The sequence below is a fragment of the Botrytis cinerea genome, chromosome 8 (assembly GCF_000143535.2).
Source record: "Botrytis cinerea B05.10 chromosome 8, complete sequence".
NCBI classification, from domain to species: Eukaryota; Fungi; Ascomycota; class Leotiomycetes; order Helotiales; family Sclerotiniaceae; genus Botrytis; species Botrytis cinerea.
In genome coordinates, this window is record NC_037317.1 from 1,780,538 (window position 1) to 1,801,284 (window position 20,747).

Genomic DNA, 20,747 nt, shown 5'->3' on the forward strand with positions numbered 1-20,747 from the left:
TTTTGGAAATGCTGATTGAGAAATACAATAACATATACAGTCTATAGAGAATCCAGGTATTTACCAAGGAAGTTTCAACTATTGTATAAGCTGACAATATCCAACCAATCCATCCTTTCCAACACAAACGTTAAAATAAATAATTAAATAAACAGCCTCAGCCAAATTCCTCAGGACCACCTCCTAATTCACACCTCTTTACTTTTGGACGTAATGCTGCATCTCCACATCTGCTTTCTTCTCCGGAATGAGTGCCATTACTAACCTCCCGATGATCGTCTTCTTCGCAATTCTCAACACCATATTTTCCGATCCTGCTTTTTGATTCCGTTGTTGTGTTTGTCTCTGCTGATTTTGTTGACCAAACTGTTCTTCGCTATCCGAAGTCCCTGAAATCCGTTGCATTTCCATGTCTGCAACCACGTCTTCAGGTTTAACTTTCAACGTGACTCCAATTGCCAAATAAACCACCACGATAACCAGTTCCTCAAGCAGGCACATACATAACAAGACCGAGACACTTCCAGTGAGAGAATTGAATTTCGTAGAGTGTGACACGAAAGTCGAGAGAACGGAATACAAGAGCCGAACAAACAAGAATGGCAACGCGATGGCAATGCCCAATAAAATCCTCTTCTCTCCATTCTCCGCATGTTGAATAGAAAAACTGGTGAACATTGTGGTGGCGACAATTGCCACGAATGAAATAATAAACAAGATATTGGAAACCTTGCTTTCCGTTCCTGGAACCCATTTTCCAGTCGAAGTGTAGGTATCACTTGCGTCGAGTCCACCCACAATACCAAGTATCAGCCCAACCAATGTGATTACCTCGATAACTTTGAGTAAGCGAGGTTGAATGAGTGTATGGGTATTTCGATTGATGCTATCCAAAGCGCGACTTAAGAGTCCCAGCGTAGTGAGTATCAAAGGCGATAAGCCGATGTTTTGTAGGATGAGTGCACCGGTGTAGAGAGATACTGAGGGAGAAGATATTGCGGCGAGAGACATACAAGGACCGATGATTCGAGCGAGACAGAAGATTATGAGGAAGTACCAGCCTGCACTACGGCCAAATCCATGGCGGAAAGCGAGGAAGACAGAGAGAAAGAGGGAAGGAATATAGACGATTAGTTCACCAATTCCAACGCCGTTGCGATAGGTAATGGACATGATTTGCGTTCTATGATTTGTTTTTTAGGTTTCCGAAATGCTAGGTTGAGAGGGGGAGTATGTGACTTTCGACTAGGGTTTGTGTAGTGAAAATTAGAAGGTAAATAGTTCTGTTGCAAGTTCTTGGGTTAAATTAGAGACTCGAAAAGCTTGAACTGCAGTTAATTGATTGATATGGAAGGAAGGAATGAACAATGTAATAACAAGACAACCCAAATGATATATATATATATATATATACTCTTCGATCCTCGACATTTCTGTATAAATGATCTGGCTTATCTCAGACTTCAATACTCATCGAACACCCGAAAAGTCAGAATCCCAGCACCAACTTAACGATTTCCTCATTGAGACTTACAGGCCCATGGTAAGGCTGAAAACTAATCCCAATCAGGCATGCAAGTAGTTGAAAACGTGGCTGACATGAGATTAAGCTCAGCCTCCGATGATTAAGCTTTCGGCTAACGACCATACACAAGGGTTTGCAGATCAACTCCGTGCTATGTCAGATTGGGAATGTACTGAGTTTGTTGTAAGTGGCTGTGTACCTGTGGAAAAATGGGAGAATTTCGAGTTTCGTACTTCAAGCGGGAAAAGAAATTATGGCTGATTGAAGAATAGATGACAGGGGTAATGTAAAAGCTGTATAACTGGTCAATTTACGTCTTTAAAAAAGTACAGAAGAAGTACATGGCAACTACCTACTCGACCAATTTTCATCCCCATTTTCTGGCCGAAACGTCTAAATAGAGTTTTCGTGAGCTTTGAGTTGTGGTGGAGCGGAAAGAGGCCTAGAAAATACTTGCCAGCGGTTGCTACCTTGCATGCCATTCAATGACGTGTTTTCGGTTAAGAATGTGTGATTAAAATCCTACCATATATCAACGCACATGGCGAGACGTTTCTCTGTTATTCTTGATTCAAATGAGTAGATCCTATTTTCTCTCGAAGACAGTCTATGAACTAGACTCAAACGTCAAGCTCATTGTCATCGAACATACAATCAGCTAGGGTTCAATGTAACAGGTTTTCAAGAGCTCGAGAGTTTGATAACAGACTTTGCAACTATCACCAGGCCTCAATCAAAGTTAAGAAAATCGATAGCTTGTTGTGCTAAAATGCCCTTGCATACTTTGTAAAATTTGTCCGTAGTGATGCTATCTTCTTGCCCTTTCTTTTTCATTTAGTGGTATTTCTTTTGACATAATATTGAGAGGGTGAAATTTTTACGTACCTTAGAATCACTCTGTATATTGACTTTGCTAGCATACAATCCAATCTTCAATGAATCATTGAACTCAATTTTTGAGATACGGTACTCATGATCAAGCAGAAAGGTTGAATCTCAGAATTTACCAATAAGCAACTCCGATCGGTACTTTGGCAAAGTGATGGTTTTCTGTATTTGTGAGTTGTTGTCCGCGGAATTTTATTGGTGATCTTTTCGTGTAGATGTGAGTTTTCTATCTCAACTCGTAAGTGTATCGGCAGTAGGAATAATTTCGAAATTGAGACAGAATTCGCTCGGTGCTATTCAAGATTCAAGAGGAGCCATGTAAACCTAAAAGAAGATCATGAGATGTGCAGATGCACCCAGCTTTATTGCTGTGTAAGAATATCAACCTCTCGTTTTCACCATCAAGAAGCTAACTTGATTTCTAGGCCAATCTCGGTGGACCAAATCGAGTGAAAAGGGAAGCTGCAACCACACTTCAACCGAATGTTTTTAAATTTGTGGTAATTTCTCTAACTCTTTAGGTCAAAAGAATGACATCCAAACGCTAATCCCATTGGCGTAAAAACCCACAGTGAGTTAACTAAAGTCCAAAGAATACCATAGCAGAAGTATTGAATTGTCTCAGCAAGCAAATTGTTAATTGCTGGAATTGCGAGCCTTTTCCAGAGATCCTTCTTGAGTTGGTTATGTGTTCAAAAAAAAAAAAAAAAGGTGTAAAACTCCTTGGGAATAAGGGAAAAAATAAAAACGATACAAAGAATTGTAGTGGCTTTAAAAGAGGTGGCTAGTGGTTTGGGACATGGTACATAGTGTCTGGAGACATCCGCCACCAAAACCGAGGTAGGATATGAGCCACTTTTTGGAGTGTATACAGCTATAGAATAGGAATCTTGTATACGTTCGTCGTGTGAAGACGTAAAACAGTTTCTTGAGCTGTTCTATTCCGGATAAATCATTCGATTTCACATTGCCTTGGAGGATATCTTTGCCCACTTCGATCTCCGAACTTAACGGATATAAGAATATTGAAGCCATCCCAAGTAAGCGTTATCTTTAAGCATCCAGCTCCTTGGGCATTTTGTGTTTAATAGGCAGAAATTATCATTCCAAGTTGAATAAACTCCGAAGTACATCTCTCCGTGTACGGAGTTCGCAGTTCTTGCCAATCATATTGTGAAAGGTATCGTGTCATTGCTCTCAGTGGCGCTCTCAGTGGCCACTTCATTAATTCTGTAGTGACACTCATCGTATCAGATGGATCCGATATAAGATGCACCTCGGCGAGCTCGGTGTGGCATCGTTGTTGAAAGGATGGTCAAACAAGACGTTAGTTTTCGACCTGTATGCTAATTATAGTGTTAGTAAGCCGTGGTTTCTTAAGCCCGAAATATCAAGACGGCAAACCCATTGTTGAAGAGGCAACAGTCATGAACCAGACCAATAAATCATCCAGACAGGCGATTACTCGAAGATAATTAAAATCTCACAATCCCCGTCTTATCATATCCAAATCTTTAAACTTCTGACCCTTTGGTTCCCTAGCCTCGCTAGCTATAGACGACAGAAGCGAACTTACTGTGCCGGTGTCTAAGCTTCAAGAGTGGACCCGGTCCGTAATCCTGGGAGGTGCCACGCGGACCATGCAGAAGCGTTACTTTAACCAAACTAGGGATCCAATGCGAGGTCTCTCACAGTACGTAATTTTTGCAGCGAAATCTTCCTTTTCCAGACCGCGAATCTGGCTTCCTTAGTAATTCTGCCCTGACCGCTTCAGATGCGGACCCGTTGACAGGCGTCAGCATTGCTCATAGGAACGGAAGCCTGTTCAAAACCGTTGGAGTAGCATTCCTGAGCTGATTTGAGTGAATCAAGCTGCGGCGGAGTTAGTTTTATCTGCGTTATCGTCATCCTAAGCTTCAAAATTGTTCTGGCGCTAGAAGCGTTTCCTTGGGGCTGATGTACTTGCAATTTCACTCCAAGCAAGAAAGTCGGAATATCCTGTATGAATGACCGTGGTAAGAACTGTACAAAAAGCTTTCTATGCTCCCATCCATTGACGAAATTATGTCAATCTTCATTCGTGTTTGTGAAAAGAATCTCCTAGTCGTCGGTCATCATGGTTTATTGTGGAAAGCCTTCAAAGGGGTGTGCAAATTGTAGAGAGAGGAAGATTCGTGTACGTGGAAACCCCCCGACCTTTAATACGTCTTGCAAGAGTTGGCAATGCCCAGGCTATCATGCAAAGAAACTCAACATGACTGAGACTACACACCCTATTCGGGTTGCAATCTCGCTCAAACGAGGAATGGAGCGCGAGATGACTAATCATACGTCTCGTATAGTGTGGGCAGGAACAACCAACCTGCACGAATTGTACTAAGGCGAGTAAAACATGTCCAGGTTATCGGAATATGCTTGATTTGGCTTTCCGAAATGAAAGTTCCGCTGTCATTGAGAAAGCCAAAGCCAAGGAGAAGGCTAGAAAAATTAAAGCTAGCGAAAAAGAGCAGCGAGCACCCAGACTACCCAGTGCCACTAGAACAGAAGCAACAAATAGAGCCTCCTCATCGAGTGAACGGAGACTCTCAAGTCAAAGCACTTCGGCGTCCTCATCAAACCATGGAGACGATAACGAATATGAGTTAAACGAAATCCTAATGGCTCCACGGCCAAGGGCCGTATTAGCTCCATCAATCGTTGAACAGGGTACCTCATACTTCATATCCAACTTTGTGGCTGGAGTATCGGGACCGTCACACGGACACTTTAATTATCTCAAGGACCTTTGCCGCAATGGAGGTCTAGATGAAGCTTTGTCTACAAGCATGACAGCTGTCGGTCTTGCTGGTCTTGCTAATAGAACCAAATCACCTCAATTACTGGGTGAAGCTCGTCATGAATATATGGTTGCGTTAAGACGTGTCAATGGCGCACTTAGATCGCCCTCAGATGCTGTCAAAGATAGTACATTACTATCTATCATGGTGTTAGCCGTATTTGAAACAGTAACATGTACCAATCGATTGTCTTTGAAAGCATGGACCGAACACATCAATGGAGCTTCGACGCTTATCAAACTTCGAGGCCCTTCACAATTCAAAACACGAGTGGGTGTTGGTTTGTTCATGCAGATAACAGCTCATCTCCTCATAAGCGCGTTACAGCGTGAGATCCCGATGCCACAAGAGATTATGGCGCTACGAGCCGCAGTTTACAAACAGCTTGACCTTAGGGACCCCGCTTTCAGAATGCTGGCTATCCTGGATAAGTTTACGTACTTCAGATCTGATCTCCGAACCGGCAAGTTAGGCGATAGCGAACAAGTCATCGCCGCTGCTCTTACTCTTGACGAAGAATTACAACAAACATTTGCTAATGTACCACCCGGCTGGGAAGTCGAGGCTGTGCAAGCTAGGGAGAATGAAGCTCCGGAAATCGTATTCAAGGGTTCTTACGATATATATTACGACTATTGGATAACGCAAATATGGAACTCGATGCGGAACTCTCGAATCATGCTTAATGAGGTGATTAGACAACATATTCTCCAAGGGTTTGATGCCATACCCCCACGTTTTACGTCTATGAGCTACATGACTCAATATCAGTTGAGCACAGATACAATCATTCAAATGCGTGATGGAATTCTGCGCTCAATACCTCAATGTCTGGGATATGTGAACCGCAAACCCTCAACCTGGACTTCACCTCCCAGCCACTCTACACCTCCATCCCGCACCCCCTCACCTCTCAATAACCTCCCTCCTTCAACTCTCAATCCAGTCAGCAATCTCTTCTCAACTCTCTACCCAGATGTCCTTATCCCTGGTCCTCCCTCTAATCCCGCTGAGACTGGCCTCACACCCCCCTCTTTCTCTTTTCCCGCAGCTGGCGCTTATTTCCTCGTCTGGCCACTCTATATCGCAGCCGTCTCCCGCGTTACTTCACCCGAGGACCGCACCTTTGCTTGCACCGCGCTCCGCCGGCTAACCAGCGATATGGGTATTGCGCAAGGAGCAGCCCTTGCGCATTTTATTGAAACGAGTCCACGCATGCATAATTCTATAAAGAGTAATGGGAAGGAATTTGAGAATCGGGTGAAAGATAGTACAGTAGGGCTTGGCAGGAGTATTATTGATGGGGATAAGATGTCGAAGGGCATGATTAAGAGGGCGGGACCTTTGCCAGTTTATACTTATACAAGGGAAATCAATGAGATTGAGGTCTGAAAGAATAGAATCAAGTGCATTTGTATTGAAGGCGAATACGCCGCGACTATTCGTATTGAAACAGGAGTAGTGGGTATGAGGAAATAGATTTTCAGGAGCGGCAGTCATCAATGAAGGTAAACCATTCATCAGGTAATGGCATTGGTACATGTATATATAGTCCATAGTATAAATTCTATAGATAAATGCGTTGCTAAAATAACACATCAGTACAAATGCTATGACAAATCCCCCGAGCTTACAATTGTAAATGCCATTTCCTCTCGTCTCAATAATACCCAACGCCGACCCATTATGATACATGGTAGAAATCTCGCTTAATCCGAGTCCGAATCATTGTGTGCATCTTTTTTCCCCTTTCCACCCACAAGCTTCTTTCCCGCCTCTGAATCATCATCATCATCATCTGACCAGCGGTCACCATCTTCTCCAACTGCAAAAATTGTTTCTCCATCAAGACTTTCTCTTGGAATTTCCTTTGCGGTGTTAGCTCCCGAAGGAGGATCATATCTCGCTCCCTCTTGGCCGGGTTGTGTTCGGTTACCTCCGCGAGCTGCAGAGTTCTCGATATCATCTTCGTCGTCATCTTCAGCGCCAAAATCGGCGATCTCAAATCCCTCATCGTCTTGCGCTAACTCGTCACTCATAGCGAACCTTCTGTTGTTTGCACTTGGCCTCCATACCCAAGCGACAAATGCAACGTCCATCAAATAGACAATATTAAGCCAGCCATCAAGAATGAACCATCTGGATTTCCAGTGGAAAGGAACAAAGTCAGGATCGGAAGCCGAAGCGAAAGTAAATGAGTTGAAGAAAAAGAAGCCGAATATGACGATAATTGAGAGCAGAATACACCACCATAGCTTGCGATACATGCCTGCTTTCGTTGTTTGTTTGCGGTCATTTAAATCCTTCATGGTCAAGTTGAGGGAATTGAGAGTCCAGACGTAGAATGCTGTAAGAGTTCCGGCCAGGGGGAGAATAACAAACAGTACTAATGGACCTGATCATGAATTAGTACGTAAATGCGTTGTTAATAGGCAAAGGTCTTACCAGCGTGTTCAGGAGTTATTGTCAAGCTCGCAATGGAATAAATCAAGCCAAAGACGAAATGAGCCCCTGCGAGATAGCGAACATAAACCATAGTCTTGCCTAAACTAGGCTTGACGACACCATAACCCATACAGACAATAAGTAGCAAGAAGAATGAGAATGAATTGCGACCTGCATTAAGTACAGCAACGATAATCATCATTGCCTTTGAGCCAATATTGCTACCCGATCGATTGAGATAGTCTATGTAGGTTAGAGTTGTCCGTAAAGAACTGCAAAATCGACTTACCATAGAAACCCCAAGTCATCAGCATTTCGACTATCAAAAAGACAATGATTGCTGTGATGTAGTTCTGTACAGGCACTATTGAGGTGTTAGTATAGATATGAAAGACTTGGCTGAGGATGCCTACGAATGTCTTCTCGATGTTGCACATAGAGAAATGCCCAAAGACTGTCGGTCAATAATTAGCTTCGGCAAGAACAAATGGGGGAACAGCTTAACCTACATTCCTATAACAGCATACACAATTGTGATAATACCGTAAAATGGCAGTTTTGGTATTTGTGCTGCTGGGAGCTCTCCATAGGCATTGCGGAATTCTACAACCGCAGTATATTTAACATTTGAAGGAGAATAGCCCGTTGTACCAACACAGTAATAGCCAGTCTTCTTGATAGGATAGTTTATTGGTGGGCCGGTGTTGTTAAGGTGAACGGCTCCAGTGTAAATTTGACTGATCGACTTTTCTGTTGCGTTTGGCGCAAGGAGGAATTGACCAGTTTGGTTACTATTACAGAAACCATTGCTGATATTCTCTGGATCGCAAATGAATTCTTTCTAAACCCAGGTATCAGCGGATGATGGAAGTGAAAGTTGAATCAGTTGAATCGTACCTGTATACTGTCAATGGTTGGCAATACACCAACCAGGTCATAATCCCTCCACTCAAAAATGACCATACTTGCAATTGGATCAGGATCTTCCGAGTCTTGTGTAGTCGGGAGCCATTTCACTAATATATGCGGCTCAGTCGGGCCTCCCCAGGTCTTTCGATCATACATTCCGGCGCATACTTGTCGGTTGTCATTAGATTCGTCCTGCTATCACCGTCAAAAAAGGCACCTCATCTCCACCTCCGTCGACGTACCATTCTGACCTCCAACGCACCAACTGTCAGGGCCGAAATCCCCAATGCGAGGAACCCATGAAGCCAACCTCGCATGTTTGCTGTAGCCTCGCGGGCTCGAATTGAAGGTTATGTTACTTGAGTATCTAGGAATCGAGACTTCGAGATTTGGGTATGTAGATGATATTGTCGCTCTCCCTGATAGTTAATTGCACATCCAGACCAGCTTTTCGAACATTCACAAAATAATATGAAAAGTTTGTCGTTGAATGAAGTTTTGACTTGTTTGATTTCTGGCAACACCAAACCTCCAGGCAGGGATCTCTCGTAGCTGACAGAGCCAGAGCTTCATTGCGGGTTAGGGAAACGTAAGGCACAGATCAAGCTAACCTTATGTGGCTAGATTTATGCCCGGGCAATTAACATTTCGCTCCAGCCTCGCCTCATTAAAAGTCTTGAACCTGCACAAAATAATTAAGAATATTGAAACATTTGTTGTACCTGAAACATCCAATTATTTGACTTATTTGACTTGACTTATTTGAATAAAACGGCGAGAGCGATGGCAAATCCTGAGGCAGTGCTTCCTTCTGCGGAACAATCAAATGTGCTCTGCAAGAGATGTGCGGAATCTAATGCCACACTCCAAATTCGATCAGAATCAGTTTGCCAGTTCGTCATACATCTCAGCATTCCCATATAGTTTTACTAATAAATCGTTTCCTGCCAGAAAATGCTTCTCACAGTATGTTAAAACAAAGGCAGTAAAGCGCATGGAGACGTATAAAGGCAAACGATCTTCGAAAGTTCCACAAAAATTGTTATTACCACTTTCCTTTGGACCTTCGTCGTCATGCCTGCTCCATATATTAGATGGCCACCTTCAAACCCAACAAGAGCGGATGAATCGAGTTTCATATGAACTATCCGTTGTACATATCGATCTCTATCTGGATGATGCGGACAGAGAAGCCTCTGCTGCTTTATTGCAAAAATATAAGGACCAATACCCCAGACATTCATACTCAAGTTATGGACTCCAGGAAGCATTACAACTGGAAGGCATTGATTGGGCATCTTTGGGAATATCCGACGTTCCTACTCAGAGTACCGAAGCCTCAAGTTTGGATCTGCAAAACATTGTCTCTACAATGTCATCTGCAACCTCCAGGGCCGATATTGTATCTACGCTATTAAATAGACTCCTAGTGGACGTCGCCAAAAGAAATGAATGCGAGAGCATCTTATTCGGTGATACTACTACACGACTAGCAGAAAAGACGCTCACTGAAACAGCTAAGGGGCGTGGATTTTCTTTGCCATGGCAAGTCTCCGATGGGCCATCACCATACGGGTTAGGCTTTAATTATCCCTTACGAGATATCCTTAAAAAAGAAATCATGACATTTTCCTCTTCGACGACACCTCTCCCGGAGCTAGTCGTATACCGGGAGCCACCCTCCCATATATCTGCTTCCTCTAAATCGACCACGATTGATGATTTAATGGCACAATATTTCGAATCTGTCGAGGAAAATTTTCCTAGTATAGTTGCCAATGTTGTTAGGACATCGAGCAAATTAAAACCTTCTACTGACCATGTATCGAAGGGCTGTGGAATTTGCGGGCTTCCTGTCGCAGAGGGTACTGATGGTATTTATGGTTGGGGTGGAGATCAAAATCCAGATTCAAGGCCATCAAGGGAAGATATCAGTTCAAACACTGTTCTATGCTATGGATGTTCAAGATCTATCAACGGATGAAAATGCTCAACAATATTCTATCATCTTTTTATAACACCCCAAATGCCCCGTATATAAACACCAATTATTGTACCTGGTTGCCAGTGAGGAACATGCATTATACAAGCTGAACTAGGTTATACAACTCGGCCGGGCCTGCCAACCAATTTGAGGTATAATCAACAAGTCTATACCTGCTCTTTTATCGACGCAGGAAGGATTCTGTTTTCGAATTTCCGCATAAGCTTGTTGGTTTGCTCCGCCAAACTGAGGGTCAAGATAGTATGAGGTAAAATTCTTGCAAGATGTGGCAAGAAACCTTTGTAGATAGCAAAGATACCTTCGGTCTTGACGGTCTTCGCTAGGCAGTCGAAAATGCCCGAGTACAAATTGCCAGTTTGATTGTACATACGCGACATGATAGTATCTGAGAGAATTAGCATTAAGAACGTTTACAAAATTAAAACCTGCTTACCTGGTGGATGCATGACACAACAGACCACAAAACCACTAGCTGTACTACTTGCAAGGTGCAATGCTGGCCCCTCCTCCATTCCCAAGTGTTTCACAAGTCTCCGCTTTGCAAAGAAATATGTTGGTAGCTGAACAGAACTTCCAAAACCTGTCCGAACCATGGCGGCCCCTACCCCTCTGTAAAGTCCATTTACTCCCTCTGTCGTATAAATCTTTTTCATTCCATCCACGGCATTTTTATAACCATGTTGTGTGCCTACTGGCGCTTGTGGTGAGAAACTTTGTAACCTTGTCTTAACCAGGAAGAATGGACTTCCCGCCGCGGCACCCAATATTCCTGACGTTGCGCCCGAAAATATATTTATACCCAAACTTTGTGTTTTTGAATCATCGAATAATGCGCCAGTGAGGGTCTCTCGTATAGGTTCGTAGAATCCCAATCTACATCCATTTAGGATCATCTGGTAAATGTATGCAGCGCCGATTCCTCGATATATACCCCCAAGACCCTCATTCCGCACAATAGTTGTGACACCGTGAATAGGTCCTTTATATAGTCTTGGTTGGAGACCTTTCTCTTGGAGCTCGCCTTGCAATTGCATGCTGTGATTACACCATTAGTAACTTCGTAGTGGGGTGTGCTCTGCCCAGATAATGGTGTTCTTACCGGATCTTCACTGTTTCAAAAGGATGAGTTGCAGTTACAGCTCCGCATGCTGCAATTCCACCAGCGACAAAGGCCCTATGTTTTCTACGTCAGTACAGAATATAGTAAGAGATAATCTTGGAAGCTCACCCTAATGTCGTAGACATATTTATCTTCCCTGCTCCTACTCTTTTCACAGAACAAGCTCGCTATCACTTCGCCAATTCGAATAAGTCGAGCAGCCAGACAACTCTATTTCAAGATATTGCAGAACTTAGAAGAGGAAGTAAAATCTTCAAAGGGCGGAGAAATGGTATGAGTGTTTGTAATAGGAGCTGACTGTGTTGTTTTACGAAATATTTCTGTATAAACTAATAATTTTTATTGCGTTGAAGCAGACTGGCCGAGGGTCGGAGCTGTAGCTTGCTGCAGATCCTTGTCCACTAGAAATTAAAGTTGTTCCTCGGAGCAGGACGGAGATGGCGGGGCGGACCCGATAAGAGTTATCATCCGGATCACGTGGCGATATCAAATTGAATTATGGTTAACAAGTCTTCCTGCTTATTGGCATTTTGATATTTTGATATTTTGACTTAAGTAAAGATCAAGAAATCAAGGCCAGGGCTTGAGCTGCGTCACTATATGGTCCTAGACTTTTCAACTCCCTCTTTGAAGCTTACACAACATCTTGGAAAAGTATAAAAACAACAACAAGAAACATGTCGTCAACCCCTATGGCGATAGACTCTCCATTAGGTGCGAATGGTACTTCCATGTTGAAAGCAAACGGAGTCTCATCAGTCCCACAGACTGGCAAACTGACTGAGATGATCTCATTATACCATCCAGTCAAGGTAAGCTTAGTTACTACAGGCAATGAGCAATTACTAATGAATCAAGCTTTTCAAACATCCTCCGACACCTGCAGACAAAGGGCAAACTCCTCCGAGTTACAACTTTATTCAGTCTATCAATTTCAATGACAATGGCAGTCAGCTTATCACGTCAGAAACTGATAACACTATGCAAATATATGATGTTCTCGAAGGAAGACATTCAAAAATGAATATTAGTGCCAAGTATGGTTGTAACCATGCAATGTTTGGCCATGCTGAACATTGTATAATCCATTCTAGTACCAAAAAAGACCGTAAGTCATAATCCAGTTCTCTAATATAATGCTAAGTAGAATATAGACAAGATACGTTATCTATCTGCTCATGACAATTCTTATATTCGTTACTTTGAAGGTCATGAACAAAATGTCACATGTCTATCCCTTCATCCCGGCCAAGATAATTTTATTTCATGCTCTGAAGACAACACTCTTAGGATCTGGGACGCAGCTTCCAACAATCCTTCTGGTATTCTGAATCTTACTGGTGTTCATCTCGTTGCGTGGGACCCTTCCGGAAACGTCTTTGCAGCTGCTTCCCCACTAGCTCAAACAATTTTACTCTACGACTTCCGCAATTTTGACAAGGAACCGTTTGCTACTTTTGATATATTACCATATTGCCAAGAATTTTCCCCTCAAGCAATTGGAAGAGGGTGGAACAAATTGGCGTTTTCGAATGATGGGAAGCACTTGTTACTCGGCACGACTGGCAATGGGCATTTCTTACTAGATGCATTTGATGGGCATCTGAAGGCATTCTTGAGGAGGAATAGAGGTGGCGCCAGAAGACTAGGAGCTGGCGATCACAACCCAGATAATTTGGATCCTTCATCAAGTGAATACCTCCACACCACTGCCGGAGATTGCTGTTTTACTCCTGATGGAAGATATGTAATTAGTGGATCTCGAGGAAAGAATGTCTTGGTATGGGACACCCTTGCGGCTACAACAAATCGGGTCCTCAGTCCTTTGCATGAATTGGATTACCCAGGCGAAACGGCAATTGTTGCTTTTAACCCCAAGTACAACCATTTTGCTACAGCAGATCAAGAAGTTCTGTTTTGGGTTCCGAATACAGATATGCTCTGATTGCCTCTTGTGGGATGTATATGATTTGTGGTTAGAAAAGCAAGATCTATGTTGTGTTTTAGATTGGCAATACCCAAGTGATGTGCGGATAGGCGTTGTGGGAAGGAGTCTAGGGCATATTCAATAAAAAGTTGTTGTAGATGACACGCTCAGCATGTGCTTGAGCCGCCTATTCAATCTCGACAGTCCTTGAATCTTGGTTGTTTGTCATTCGTTGCTGGGATTGGGAATTTGAAGCTATTGTTGCTAGCTATTCGAAAGTCGGGCGAAGACTTCAGGCGAGTAATCCCCGCTTTGTTATCCATACCCAACCAATAGCTAAGATATCTGGCGGTCAGATCAGTTACCACTACTACTCGTTTCCTTGCCGTTCTTACCAAATTGCTCCAATATTTCTCTTCTTCCCTTATGGTCTCAATCGAATTCATTCCAGATCTGTCTGGCCTCTTCAAACCCAAGAACCGGAAGCCCTTCACTTCATTAAATAACTCAACCCAATCGCTTCCCTTCTATTGTGCGTTCAAATTTGCCAACATATTGATGTCCATAGTCCTCATAGCTTGTTTCTCCACCCCTGCCTGATTTTTGCCAGCTTCGGTTAGGTAACAATCACTGACGAGAAGTCTGGCACCCTTCTTGAAAACGAGCTTTAGTTGGCGTAGAACATTTGCCGCGTATAATTTGTTGCGGTTATGCATAAATCAACAAAATAGATACACGTCTTCATTTTCGATGGGTTGGCGATTATGGAAACCATGAACCATTTACAAGTTCGGGTGACAGGAATGCGTCAAGCGCAGGTACACTCTTAATCGTTGTTGGTAGATGCTGGACGATGAAATGAGGTTGTGAAATCTCCTGACTAATTCTTTGCTGATAGATTCATGACAATCGCCGACATCCACAGTTGTAGCGGATCGAAAGTCGAGGGAGGCCCAGTCATGATTATCGATCAAATGTGAGATCTTGTAGCCTTCACCGCCGGTAGATAGTACCATAGTACCCCCAAATTGTACTTCACGAAGAAAATATTTCGCTACTGTGGTAAATGAAGGCTCAATATCTGTGGTTCCTTTGGCGATACAGACGCCTCTCTGATTTAATGTGGAGGCTGCAGACTGTTGTGAGAAGTATCGATTCTTTTTACTAAACCCTGTGTGGTGTTAGTCTGTGGGCAATCTCTGCAGGCGCAGACAAAAATGTGATTCGACATTTCTACTTACAGGCCAAGGCTCTTCCGCACAAATTCCAACCCAATATTTCACTGGCTGATATCCTGTTGACATTTTGGTAGCAGCTGTATGCCTTACGAGACTAGCTCAACCTCTTGAAATATCATATTTGACATCACCTGTCGCATGAATCATTCCATATTGACGATATCCATCCCAACCTTTTGTTCAATCTCCTTGGAGGCAGCAGTTTTGCCTAGGAGAAACAACTTTTCTATCAAATGTCGATCCATGAAGTGACGGTGCACAATGGTGAAGTTGATAGCAATATTACATTAGTATGTTGCTCGAAGGGAAATAGTATCATGGACTGCAAGCTGCCGTTCAACTGTTACTTCAGATGTGTAAGAGTTATATACATGCATCCCAAGCTAGTCTCTTTATTCTTTCATTTGCTCCCTTCACAATATGGCTCAACTTCTCTGTCGCCCTGATTATTTTTCCTCTCAATTTCATCAAGTACTCGGGGAGCAGCGGTATCGACATCAAAGTTTGGCTCTTCGATTTTATTTTCTTGCAGGTACTCGTTAAGATTTGCAATTTTGAGATAAGTGTTCCAGCTAGCTTTGTCGGGGAGATTCTGGAGACTCACATACAAAAGTTCGCTTGAGGCGGTGTGATGCTTAAAAGTTGTTTCCTGGAATGACCAATTTTGGGTCCAGAATAGTGTGGCTGGAAGCCTAGTCGACTTGTCTGTGCTAGTTAATCCCCCGCTCAATGTCAAAATTCGTCCTTGATAGCTAGCACTATTGAAGAAGTCAGGACATAATGATGCTTACTGGGGTACACAATCTCAAATGAAGCGATTCAAGTAGTGAAGCCAATCAGCGCAGTGGTGAGTCAGATGAAGATTCAAGGAGATAGAAGAACGGAGTGGGTAAGTAGATGTACGAATGAGAGTATGGGTGAAGATGAAATCTGTGAGAATTATACAGTTTATAGGGCAACAATCAATAGGGATGATTGGACGAGGTGGTCATTAAGTGGGCGAGACCCTGCATATCATGATATCACCTGTTCTAAACTTCAGAGGGTGCTCAAGAGGACTCCGTGCTTATATTGTCTCGCTATATAGATAACTCATAGACAAAAATGTTTGTATTTGCAGCATGATAATTGGCTTTCACCATCTTCTTGCCCTTTCCAAGATTGAACCCCATCGCTGAACACATCTGTTCGATTACACCAGCGCAAACAAGCACACTGCTTTATATACCTCGCATCAACCAACGCCCAATCGATCTCCTCTACATAAAAATATCTCAGGCTCAAATTACCAGAGCTTCCACTCCTCAAGCCATGATTGCCAACCATTTCGAGTCCCGACCTTTTTTCTCGTATCCGCAACTCCGAAATCCACTAATCTATCGGTCCTCAACATGAATCCCGGAAACCTTGCCAACCAAACCTCCAACATAGCTCTTCTCTCTGGATCTTCAACATTGAAGACATATTCCTGCACCGCTATTCTCTTTTCCCTCGACATCCCCTTCTCTAGCTCCTCTTGAAGCATAATGATGTCCAATGCTTTCTCTCCGGGCATATCGCGGTATTGTTGAATAATTTGATACCAGTGGTGTTCCATGTGCTTCAATTTTGACTCCGAGGGGCGACTGCTGAGATAGAGAGGGGGGAGCTTTCCGACCTGGGTTTGTTGGAACCAAACATGGGCGCAAGGGAAGAGATTTGACATTTTGGATACTCGCAGTGGGTAATTTGATCCAGATTGAGGGGGGCCACAATTTAGAAAGGCTTTCAGAAGTAGTTGTGGTATCGAAGTTCGGGCGTCAGAAAAGAGTAGGAGGAAGCTTTATGGATAGGGAATTTTTCGACATTATTCACTGTATATTTGGATTAAGTGGTAGCATGTGGGTCTGCAAGAGTATTTACTTTTTTTCCCTCAATGAAGCCGCTTCCGTTATCGGAAGGAATCAATATTGTCGGGAATGTATTGATATTGAGCGTTGTTGTCGATACGAGGAGCTTCTGCGATGATATAATCATTCCAGATACGATTTCAGATCCGTAGTTAATTGGCACCTGTCGGAAGTTCCGATCATTGATATTTAGAACGGAGTATCTCATGTTGTGCACTTTCTCTACGTCAGGTCTTTTTAATAGAAATAATAAGTCATGTCAGCCCCTTTTGATAAATAAGGATAGATGACAACACGGAAGATGAGTGTGCATCCCTTTATGCGACTACAGCAAGGAAAACATGGCTTTCCCCCAGGATTTTCGAAAACGCCATCAAAGCTACTAAAGCCACCTCGGAACCTATGACGCAGATATTATTTGGGCACTAGGAATCGGAGTTCTGTGTTGATTGGTTTTGAATCTCTGGAAACTTGTAGTAGCGCAGTCTCGAGGAAACACTTCAGATATTTCTACTTGGAGTTTCTGTCAGCTCAGGGATCTCTGGGAAAAGTGTTCGCGGTCAGGTCAAATCTCGATAGATAACATTTAAATATCGCGGCGGGAAACACATGTTAGAGAGGTGAACTATCCATACATGCTAACGTGTCAACATAACTCTTATCACGAGAGGTGCCAGAATCTGCAGCTATCTCACAAGCAGATACATCTTCAAAGATAGCTTATTTGTTCTGTATGTACGCGAAGTTTGTAACGACTCACTGCTGGATTGGAAGAGGCGGGCTCGCTAGGTGTGGAAACTGGCCATCGCTACTTTCAAGTGGTTACGGCGAAGAAAGTTTGGTGGAATGTGTAGCCAGCGCGTCGGCAAAAAGATTCGAAAAAGTACTGACCAAGTTGCAAGATGCTTACCGCAGTATCTCGTAACCGTCTTTCGAAGAAGACATTTACAACCTCATACAGCATAGGTAACTGCACAGTACAGTATCGAACACGTGAGCACACCTCTCACGTGTTCGTCTCCCCTGGCAGTTACATCGCATATTAGAGCGTTAAAATGCAGGCCATATCACCGCGCCAATCTAACCCTGGATAATACCCAGGCGCTTACCCGAACTCCCGGAATTCTTTCGCCAAACATTTCTTTCTGATCGTATCATTCTATTAGAACCAAATCTTTCAATCTGCTTGCAACTAATACATTCACGCTCGCACCGGTAGTATAAAACATAATCTACTTAATAAGATTAAAAATAAACCACTGCCGCAATGACACATGCCGGGTTTCGTGGCTACAAATGAGCTGTGAGTATTAAGAGGAAAATGTAAGTTTCAACGTCAGGGGTGGCGCAGCTAAAACGGAAATCACCAACGTCACATCGAGTTGGAAAGATCTGTTGATATAGCCTCGTATAATCCTCAGAGAATTTGATTTTGGCATCTTTGGATTGTTTTCTTTTCCTGCAATTCATTTCAACTGTTATTCAGCGGCCTTTTCCTTCCTGACATCCATTCATTTACTCGTTGTTGATACTGGTAATATCCCATTTCTCAGTGATTCACACATCAGTACTCAAAACGAAATTGACTTCGTCACTCATTTATCATATAAATTTTGAATCGCGAGTGCACAATAGGATAGATAAGAAAGAAGCATTAGGGTATCAAATTGCAAGACGAGAAACAATATGAAGATTTCTGACTTGGGACTGGTATGTGTAGCATGCACAGCTACTTTGATCCAAGCGGAAATCTTTTCGGCGCCAATTTACTCTGTAACAAGAAACTCAACGTACGCGCAAGCAAAAAGAGCAGCTGCAAGAGAGGAGATAATTGCGAGGAGTAGAACCAATAGTCATAGGAGGAGTGCAATCAAAAAAGAGAGAGCAAGGGCGTCACGGCGAGTCAGACATGATGAAGGTGAACAGAAGAGTTTAAAAGGCCCAGTTGGTGGTGTGGAGAACGATGATAAATATTTGGCGGCTTTGGGAGAAGGTAGGTTTCTGGACGATGCAAGAGCAAGGTACGGAAGTGGAGTGCCAGAATGGGTAAGTTGGTCACCCACTCATTTCGAATGGGGATACTGATCGAAATACAGGATTGGAATGAACTGGTATATGTTATAGACCTGGAGGTCGGAAGCCCACCGCAGAGTTCACGAGCTCTTCTCTCCATATCCGATAATGATATGTTCCTACCGTCGGTTGATTGTGTGAATACATGCCACTCTCATCAACTTTACGATCCCTCTTTGTCAAACACGAAAACATGGATAGGCACTCTTTTTGCTGAGGACTATGCTAGGTGTTCTGCATTCGGCAGCATAGTCTCAGACAGCATCACTTTTGCCGGTCTAACTATTTCACAACAATTCGGCGCTGTCGATAGTATAGGTCGATTTACAGATCCGGACTGGGGTAACTTGGAATGGGATGGGCTCTTTGGACTAGCTCCTTCATCCACGCACTCTGCGCACTCAATTCCAAATCCATTCCTCAATCTTCGTTCCCAGAAACTCCTTCAAACACCGGTCTTCACTCTCCTTCTCCCACAGACTCCAGACGCACCTGGTCTTCTCACCTTCGGCACAATAGACCACACACAATACACTGGCCCTCTTAAGCTTCTCCCTCTCCTAAATCACACAATCGTTCCACAAACTCGCTCCACCATGCTTCCAGATCTTATCACCGATCGCTGGCAAATTCCCTGCAAATCTCTGACCATCGCTGGCACATCCTCCTCTTACAACCTCCGTCCATACATCGCCATCCTTGAAACGTCGTATCCAGGTATCGGCCTCCCTTCATCTCTCGTCACCTCCCTGCACGCTTATCTCGGAATGGAGTTCCGCGGCTACGATGTCCCACCTTCCATTCCCTGTTCCCGTCGTGATTCCTTACCCGTTATTACTCTACATCTCGGGGAGCACGAATTTCCTTTAACGGCATATGAATATACATTGGAAGTAGATAGAATGGATATAGGAGGTCATAGGTGCGTATCGTTGTTTATGGAGATGGAAGAGGAGATGGTAGGGGATGTGAAAAGTATTGTATTAGGAAGCGGGTTTTTGAGGAATTGGTTTGGGGTGTTTAATTTGAATGAGAGGGAGGTGGCTTTTGGAAAGGTGGGGGTAATTGGGGTGGCGGAAGAGAAGTATGAAGTCTAGAACTTAATGAGATTGATGGAATTGTAATGTTTGGGTTCAGGAACGGAGTAAAGTGGCTGGGAGCGAAACGTCACCTACGAAGAAATGAAGACTCCGTGGTTGCTTGGTATAAAAGTTATCTTTATAACCAAGGCGTTTTTATGAGCATCTAAGACACTTGGAATTTGTATTTGATACTTTCATCATAAAATTTACAAAACTGAACAATCAGCTGAATGACCATTAAGAGCAGCCCGTGAACTTCCAAGAGCCATAAACAAGAATTGAGGCTTGACATAGAGAGACAAAAGCTGTTTATTCCGACACCAGATAGTTCATTTACTCTTTGGGGTCTTTGACCCATTAACAATTAGTTGAGTGCAAAGTGAAGATGGATGTCTCCAATTCAATGAGACTCGGTTAAACCCCTTCATCTAATCACTCCCATGCCAAAGATGAATACGTCAATGTCAGAAATGTGTTTGAATATCTAGGTATAGTGAATATTTGAATTAGTCTTGAGTATTTATAGGACGAACGAAGTAACGTTTGAATGGAAATAGCATAACACCACATAATTTCATGCTTTGTCTTCTTCGGTTTCTCTCTAGCATCGCTATTTCTATTATCGTCATCACCCCTAGCAACATCATCATTGCTTTGACCAAAAAGGTCTAATTCTTGCGGAGAAATACCATTCAAAAGAAATAAACATTCAACGTTCCTGCGCAAAACCTAAGAAGACATGGAAGATAAAAGTTTTAGAAACTCAATCGATGGTATATAGATCTACACTAGCTTCTTATAGACATAAG

The 20,747-nt window shown here is 43.1% G+C and overlaps 8 protein-coding genes across 9 annotated transcripts; 4 read left to right on the forward strand and 4 right to left on the reverse strand.

Moving 5' to 3' along the window:
• Nucleotides 1-16: 16 nt before the first annotated feature.
• BCIN_08g04630 (hypothetical protein) lies at nt 17-1,483 on the reverse strand. Its single transcript, XM_001552278.2, has one exon. It carries the CDS (start codon nt 1,171-1,173, stop codon nt 199-201), a length of 975 nt encoding a protein of 324 aa, XP_001552328.1. The 5' UTR covers nt 1,174-1,483; the 3' UTR covers nt 17-198.
• Nucleotides 1,484-4,744: 3,261 nt separating this feature from the next.
• On the forward strand, nt 4,745-6,661 carry BCIN_08g04640 (hypothetical protein). The gene has a single exon (XM_001552280.2). It carries the CDS (start codon nt 4,825-4,827, stop codon nt 6,640-6,642), a length of 1,818 nt encoding a protein of 605 aa, XP_001552330.2. The 5' UTR covers nt 4,745-4,824; the 3' UTR covers nt 6,643-6,661.
• Nucleotides 6,662-6,668: 7 nt separating this feature from the next.
• BCIN_08g04650 (hypothetical protein) lies at nt 6,669-9,137 on the reverse strand. Of its 2 annotated transcripts, none has more exons than XM_024694661.1 (8): nt 8,847-9,137; nt 8,593-8,796; nt 8,205-8,536; nt 8,109-8,149; nt 7,985-8,059; nt 7,696-7,938; nt 6,885-7,645; nt 6,669-6,835 (listed from the first exon to the last, which is right to left on the reverse strand). In XM_024694661.1, the coding sequence occupies exons 1-7, from the start codon at nt 8,919-8,921 to the stop codon at nt 6,960-6,962; spliced, it is 1,656 nt and encodes a 551-aa protein (XP_024550454.1). In that variant the 5' UTR covers nt 8,922-9,137; the 3' UTR covers nt 6,669-6,835; nt 6,885-6,959. The 2 variants fall into 2 exon arrangements, with proteins under 2 accessions (XP_024550454.1, XP_024550453.1); XM_024694662.1 differs by having other exon boundaries at nt 8,593-8,799.
• Nucleotides 9,138-9,282: 145 nt separating this feature from the next.
• Bcncs2 lies at nt 9,283-10,611 on the forward strand. The gene is made up of 2 exons (XM_024694663.1): nt 9,283-9,497; nt 9,556-10,611. Exons 1-2 carry the CDS (start codon nt 9,388-9,390, stop codon nt 10,586-10,588), a joined length of 1,143 nt encoding a protein of 380 aa, XP_024550455.1. The 5' UTR covers nt 9,283-9,387; the 3' UTR covers nt 10,589-10,611.
• Nucleotides 10,612-10,724: 113 nt separating this feature from the next.
• BCIN_08g04670 (hypothetical protein) lies at nt 10,725-12,217 on the reverse strand. The gene is made up of 4 exons (XM_024694664.1): nt 11,838-12,217; nt 11,709-11,783; nt 11,043-11,644; nt 10,725-10,994 (listed from the first exon to the last, which is right to left on the reverse strand). The coding sequence occupies exons 1-4, from the start codon at nt 11,852-11,854 to the stop codon at nt 10,756-10,758; spliced, it is 933 nt and encodes a 310-aa protein (XP_024550456.1). The 5' UTR covers nt 11,855-12,217; the 3' UTR covers nt 10,725-10,755.
• A 60-nt stretch (nt 12,218-12,277) lies between these two features.
• On the forward strand, nt 12,278-14,245 carry Bcswd2. The gene is made up of 4 exons (XM_024694665.1): nt 12,278-12,541; nt 12,588-12,837; nt 12,884-13,952; nt 14,013-14,245. The coding sequence occupies exons 1-3, from the start codon at nt 12,407-12,409 to the stop codon at nt 13,672-13,674; spliced, it is 1,176 nt and encodes a 391-aa protein (XP_024550457.1). The 5' UTR covers nt 12,278-12,406; the 3' UTR covers nt 13,675-13,952; nt 14,013-14,245.
• Nucleotides 14,246-15,940: 1,695 nt separating this feature from the next.
• Nucleotides 15,941-16,951, reverse strand: BCIN_08g04690 (hypothetical protein). The gene has a single exon (XM_024694666.1). It carries the CDS (start codon nt 16,597-16,599, stop codon nt 16,180-16,182), a length of 420 nt encoding a protein of 139 aa, XP_024550458.1. The 5' UTR covers nt 16,600-16,951; the 3' UTR covers nt 15,941-16,179.
• A 1,211-nt stretch (nt 16,952-18,162) lies between these two features.
• On the forward strand, nt 18,163-20,184 carry BCIN_08g04700 (hypothetical protein). Its single transcript, XM_001552287.2, has 2 exons — nt 18,163-18,829; nt 18,880-20,184. Exons 1-2 carry the CDS (start codon nt 18,470-18,472, stop codon nt 19,951-19,953), a joined length of 1,434 nt encoding a protein of 477 aa, XP_001552337.2. The 5' UTR covers nt 18,163-18,469; the 3' UTR covers nt 19,954-20,184.
• Nucleotides 20,185-20,747: the final 563 nt, after the last annotated feature.

Excerpts from the sequence above, each read along its gene's own strand:
- BCIN_08g04690 (XM_024694666.1), bottom strand. The coding sequence starts at position 16,599 with ATGTCAAATCTCTTCCCTTGCGCCCATGTTTGGTTCCAACAAACCCAG.
- BCIN_08g04640 (XM_001552280.2), top strand. The coding sequence starts at position 4,825 with ATGCTTGATTTGGCTTTCCGAAATGAAAGTTCCGCTGTCATTGAGAAA.
- BCIN_08g04670 (XM_024694664.1), bottom strand. Across the intron at positions 11,645-11,708 it reads TTTGAAACAGTGAAGATCCG|CATGCAATTGCAAGGCGAGC; the intron begins GTAAGAACACCA and ends GTGTAATCACAG. Across the intron at positions 10,995-11,042 it reads TTGTGTCATGCATCCACCAG|ATACTATCATGTCGCGTATG; the intron begins GTAAGCAGGTTT and ends TAATTCTCTCAG.
- BCIN_08g04650 (XM_024694662.1), bottom strand. The coding sequence starts at position 8,921 with ATGCGAGGTTGGCTTCATGGGTTCCTCGCATTGGGGATTTCGGCCCTG. Across the intron at positions 8,150-8,204 it reads GTGTATGCTGTTATAGGAAT|TCTTTGGGCATTTCTCTATG; the intron begins GTAGGTTAAGCT and ends ATTGACCGACAG. Across the intron at positions 7,939-7,984 it reads GATGACTTGGGGTTTCTATG|ACTATCTCAATCGATCGGGT; the intron begins GTAAGTCGATTT and ends TAACCTACATAG.
- Bcswd2 (XM_024694665.1), top strand. The coding sequence starts at position 12,407 with ATGTCGTCAACCCCTATGGCGATAGACTCTCCATTAGGTGCGAATGGT. Across the intron at positions 12,542-12,587 it reads CATTATACCATCCAGTCAAG|CTTTTCAAACATCCTCCGAC; the intron begins GTAAGCTTAGTT and ends TAATGAATCAAG. Across the intron at positions 12,838-12,883 it reads TTCTAGTACCAAAAAAGACC|ACAAGATACGTTATCTATCT; the intron begins GTAAGTCATAAT and ends AGTAGAATATAG.
- Bcncs2 (XM_024694663.1), top strand. The coding sequence starts at position 9,388 with ATGGCAAATCCTGAGGCAGTGCTTCCTTCTGCGGAACAATCAAATGTG. Across the intron at positions 9,498-9,555 it reads CGATCAGAATCAGTTTGCCA|AAAATGCTTCTCACAGTATG; the intron begins GTTCGTCATACA and ends GTTTCCTGCCAG.
- BCIN_08g04700 (XM_001552287.2), top strand. The coding sequence starts at position 18,470 with ATGAAGATTTCTGACTTGGGACTGGTATGTGTAGCATGCACAGCTACT. Across the intron at positions 18,830-18,879 it reads GAAGTGGAGTGCCAGAATGG|GATTGGAATGAACTGGTATA; the intron begins GTAAGTTGGTCA and ends ATCGAAATACAG.
- BCIN_08g04630 (XM_001552278.2), bottom strand. The coding sequence starts at position 1,173 with ATGTCCATTACCTATCGCAACGGCGTTGGAATTGGTGAACTAATCGTC.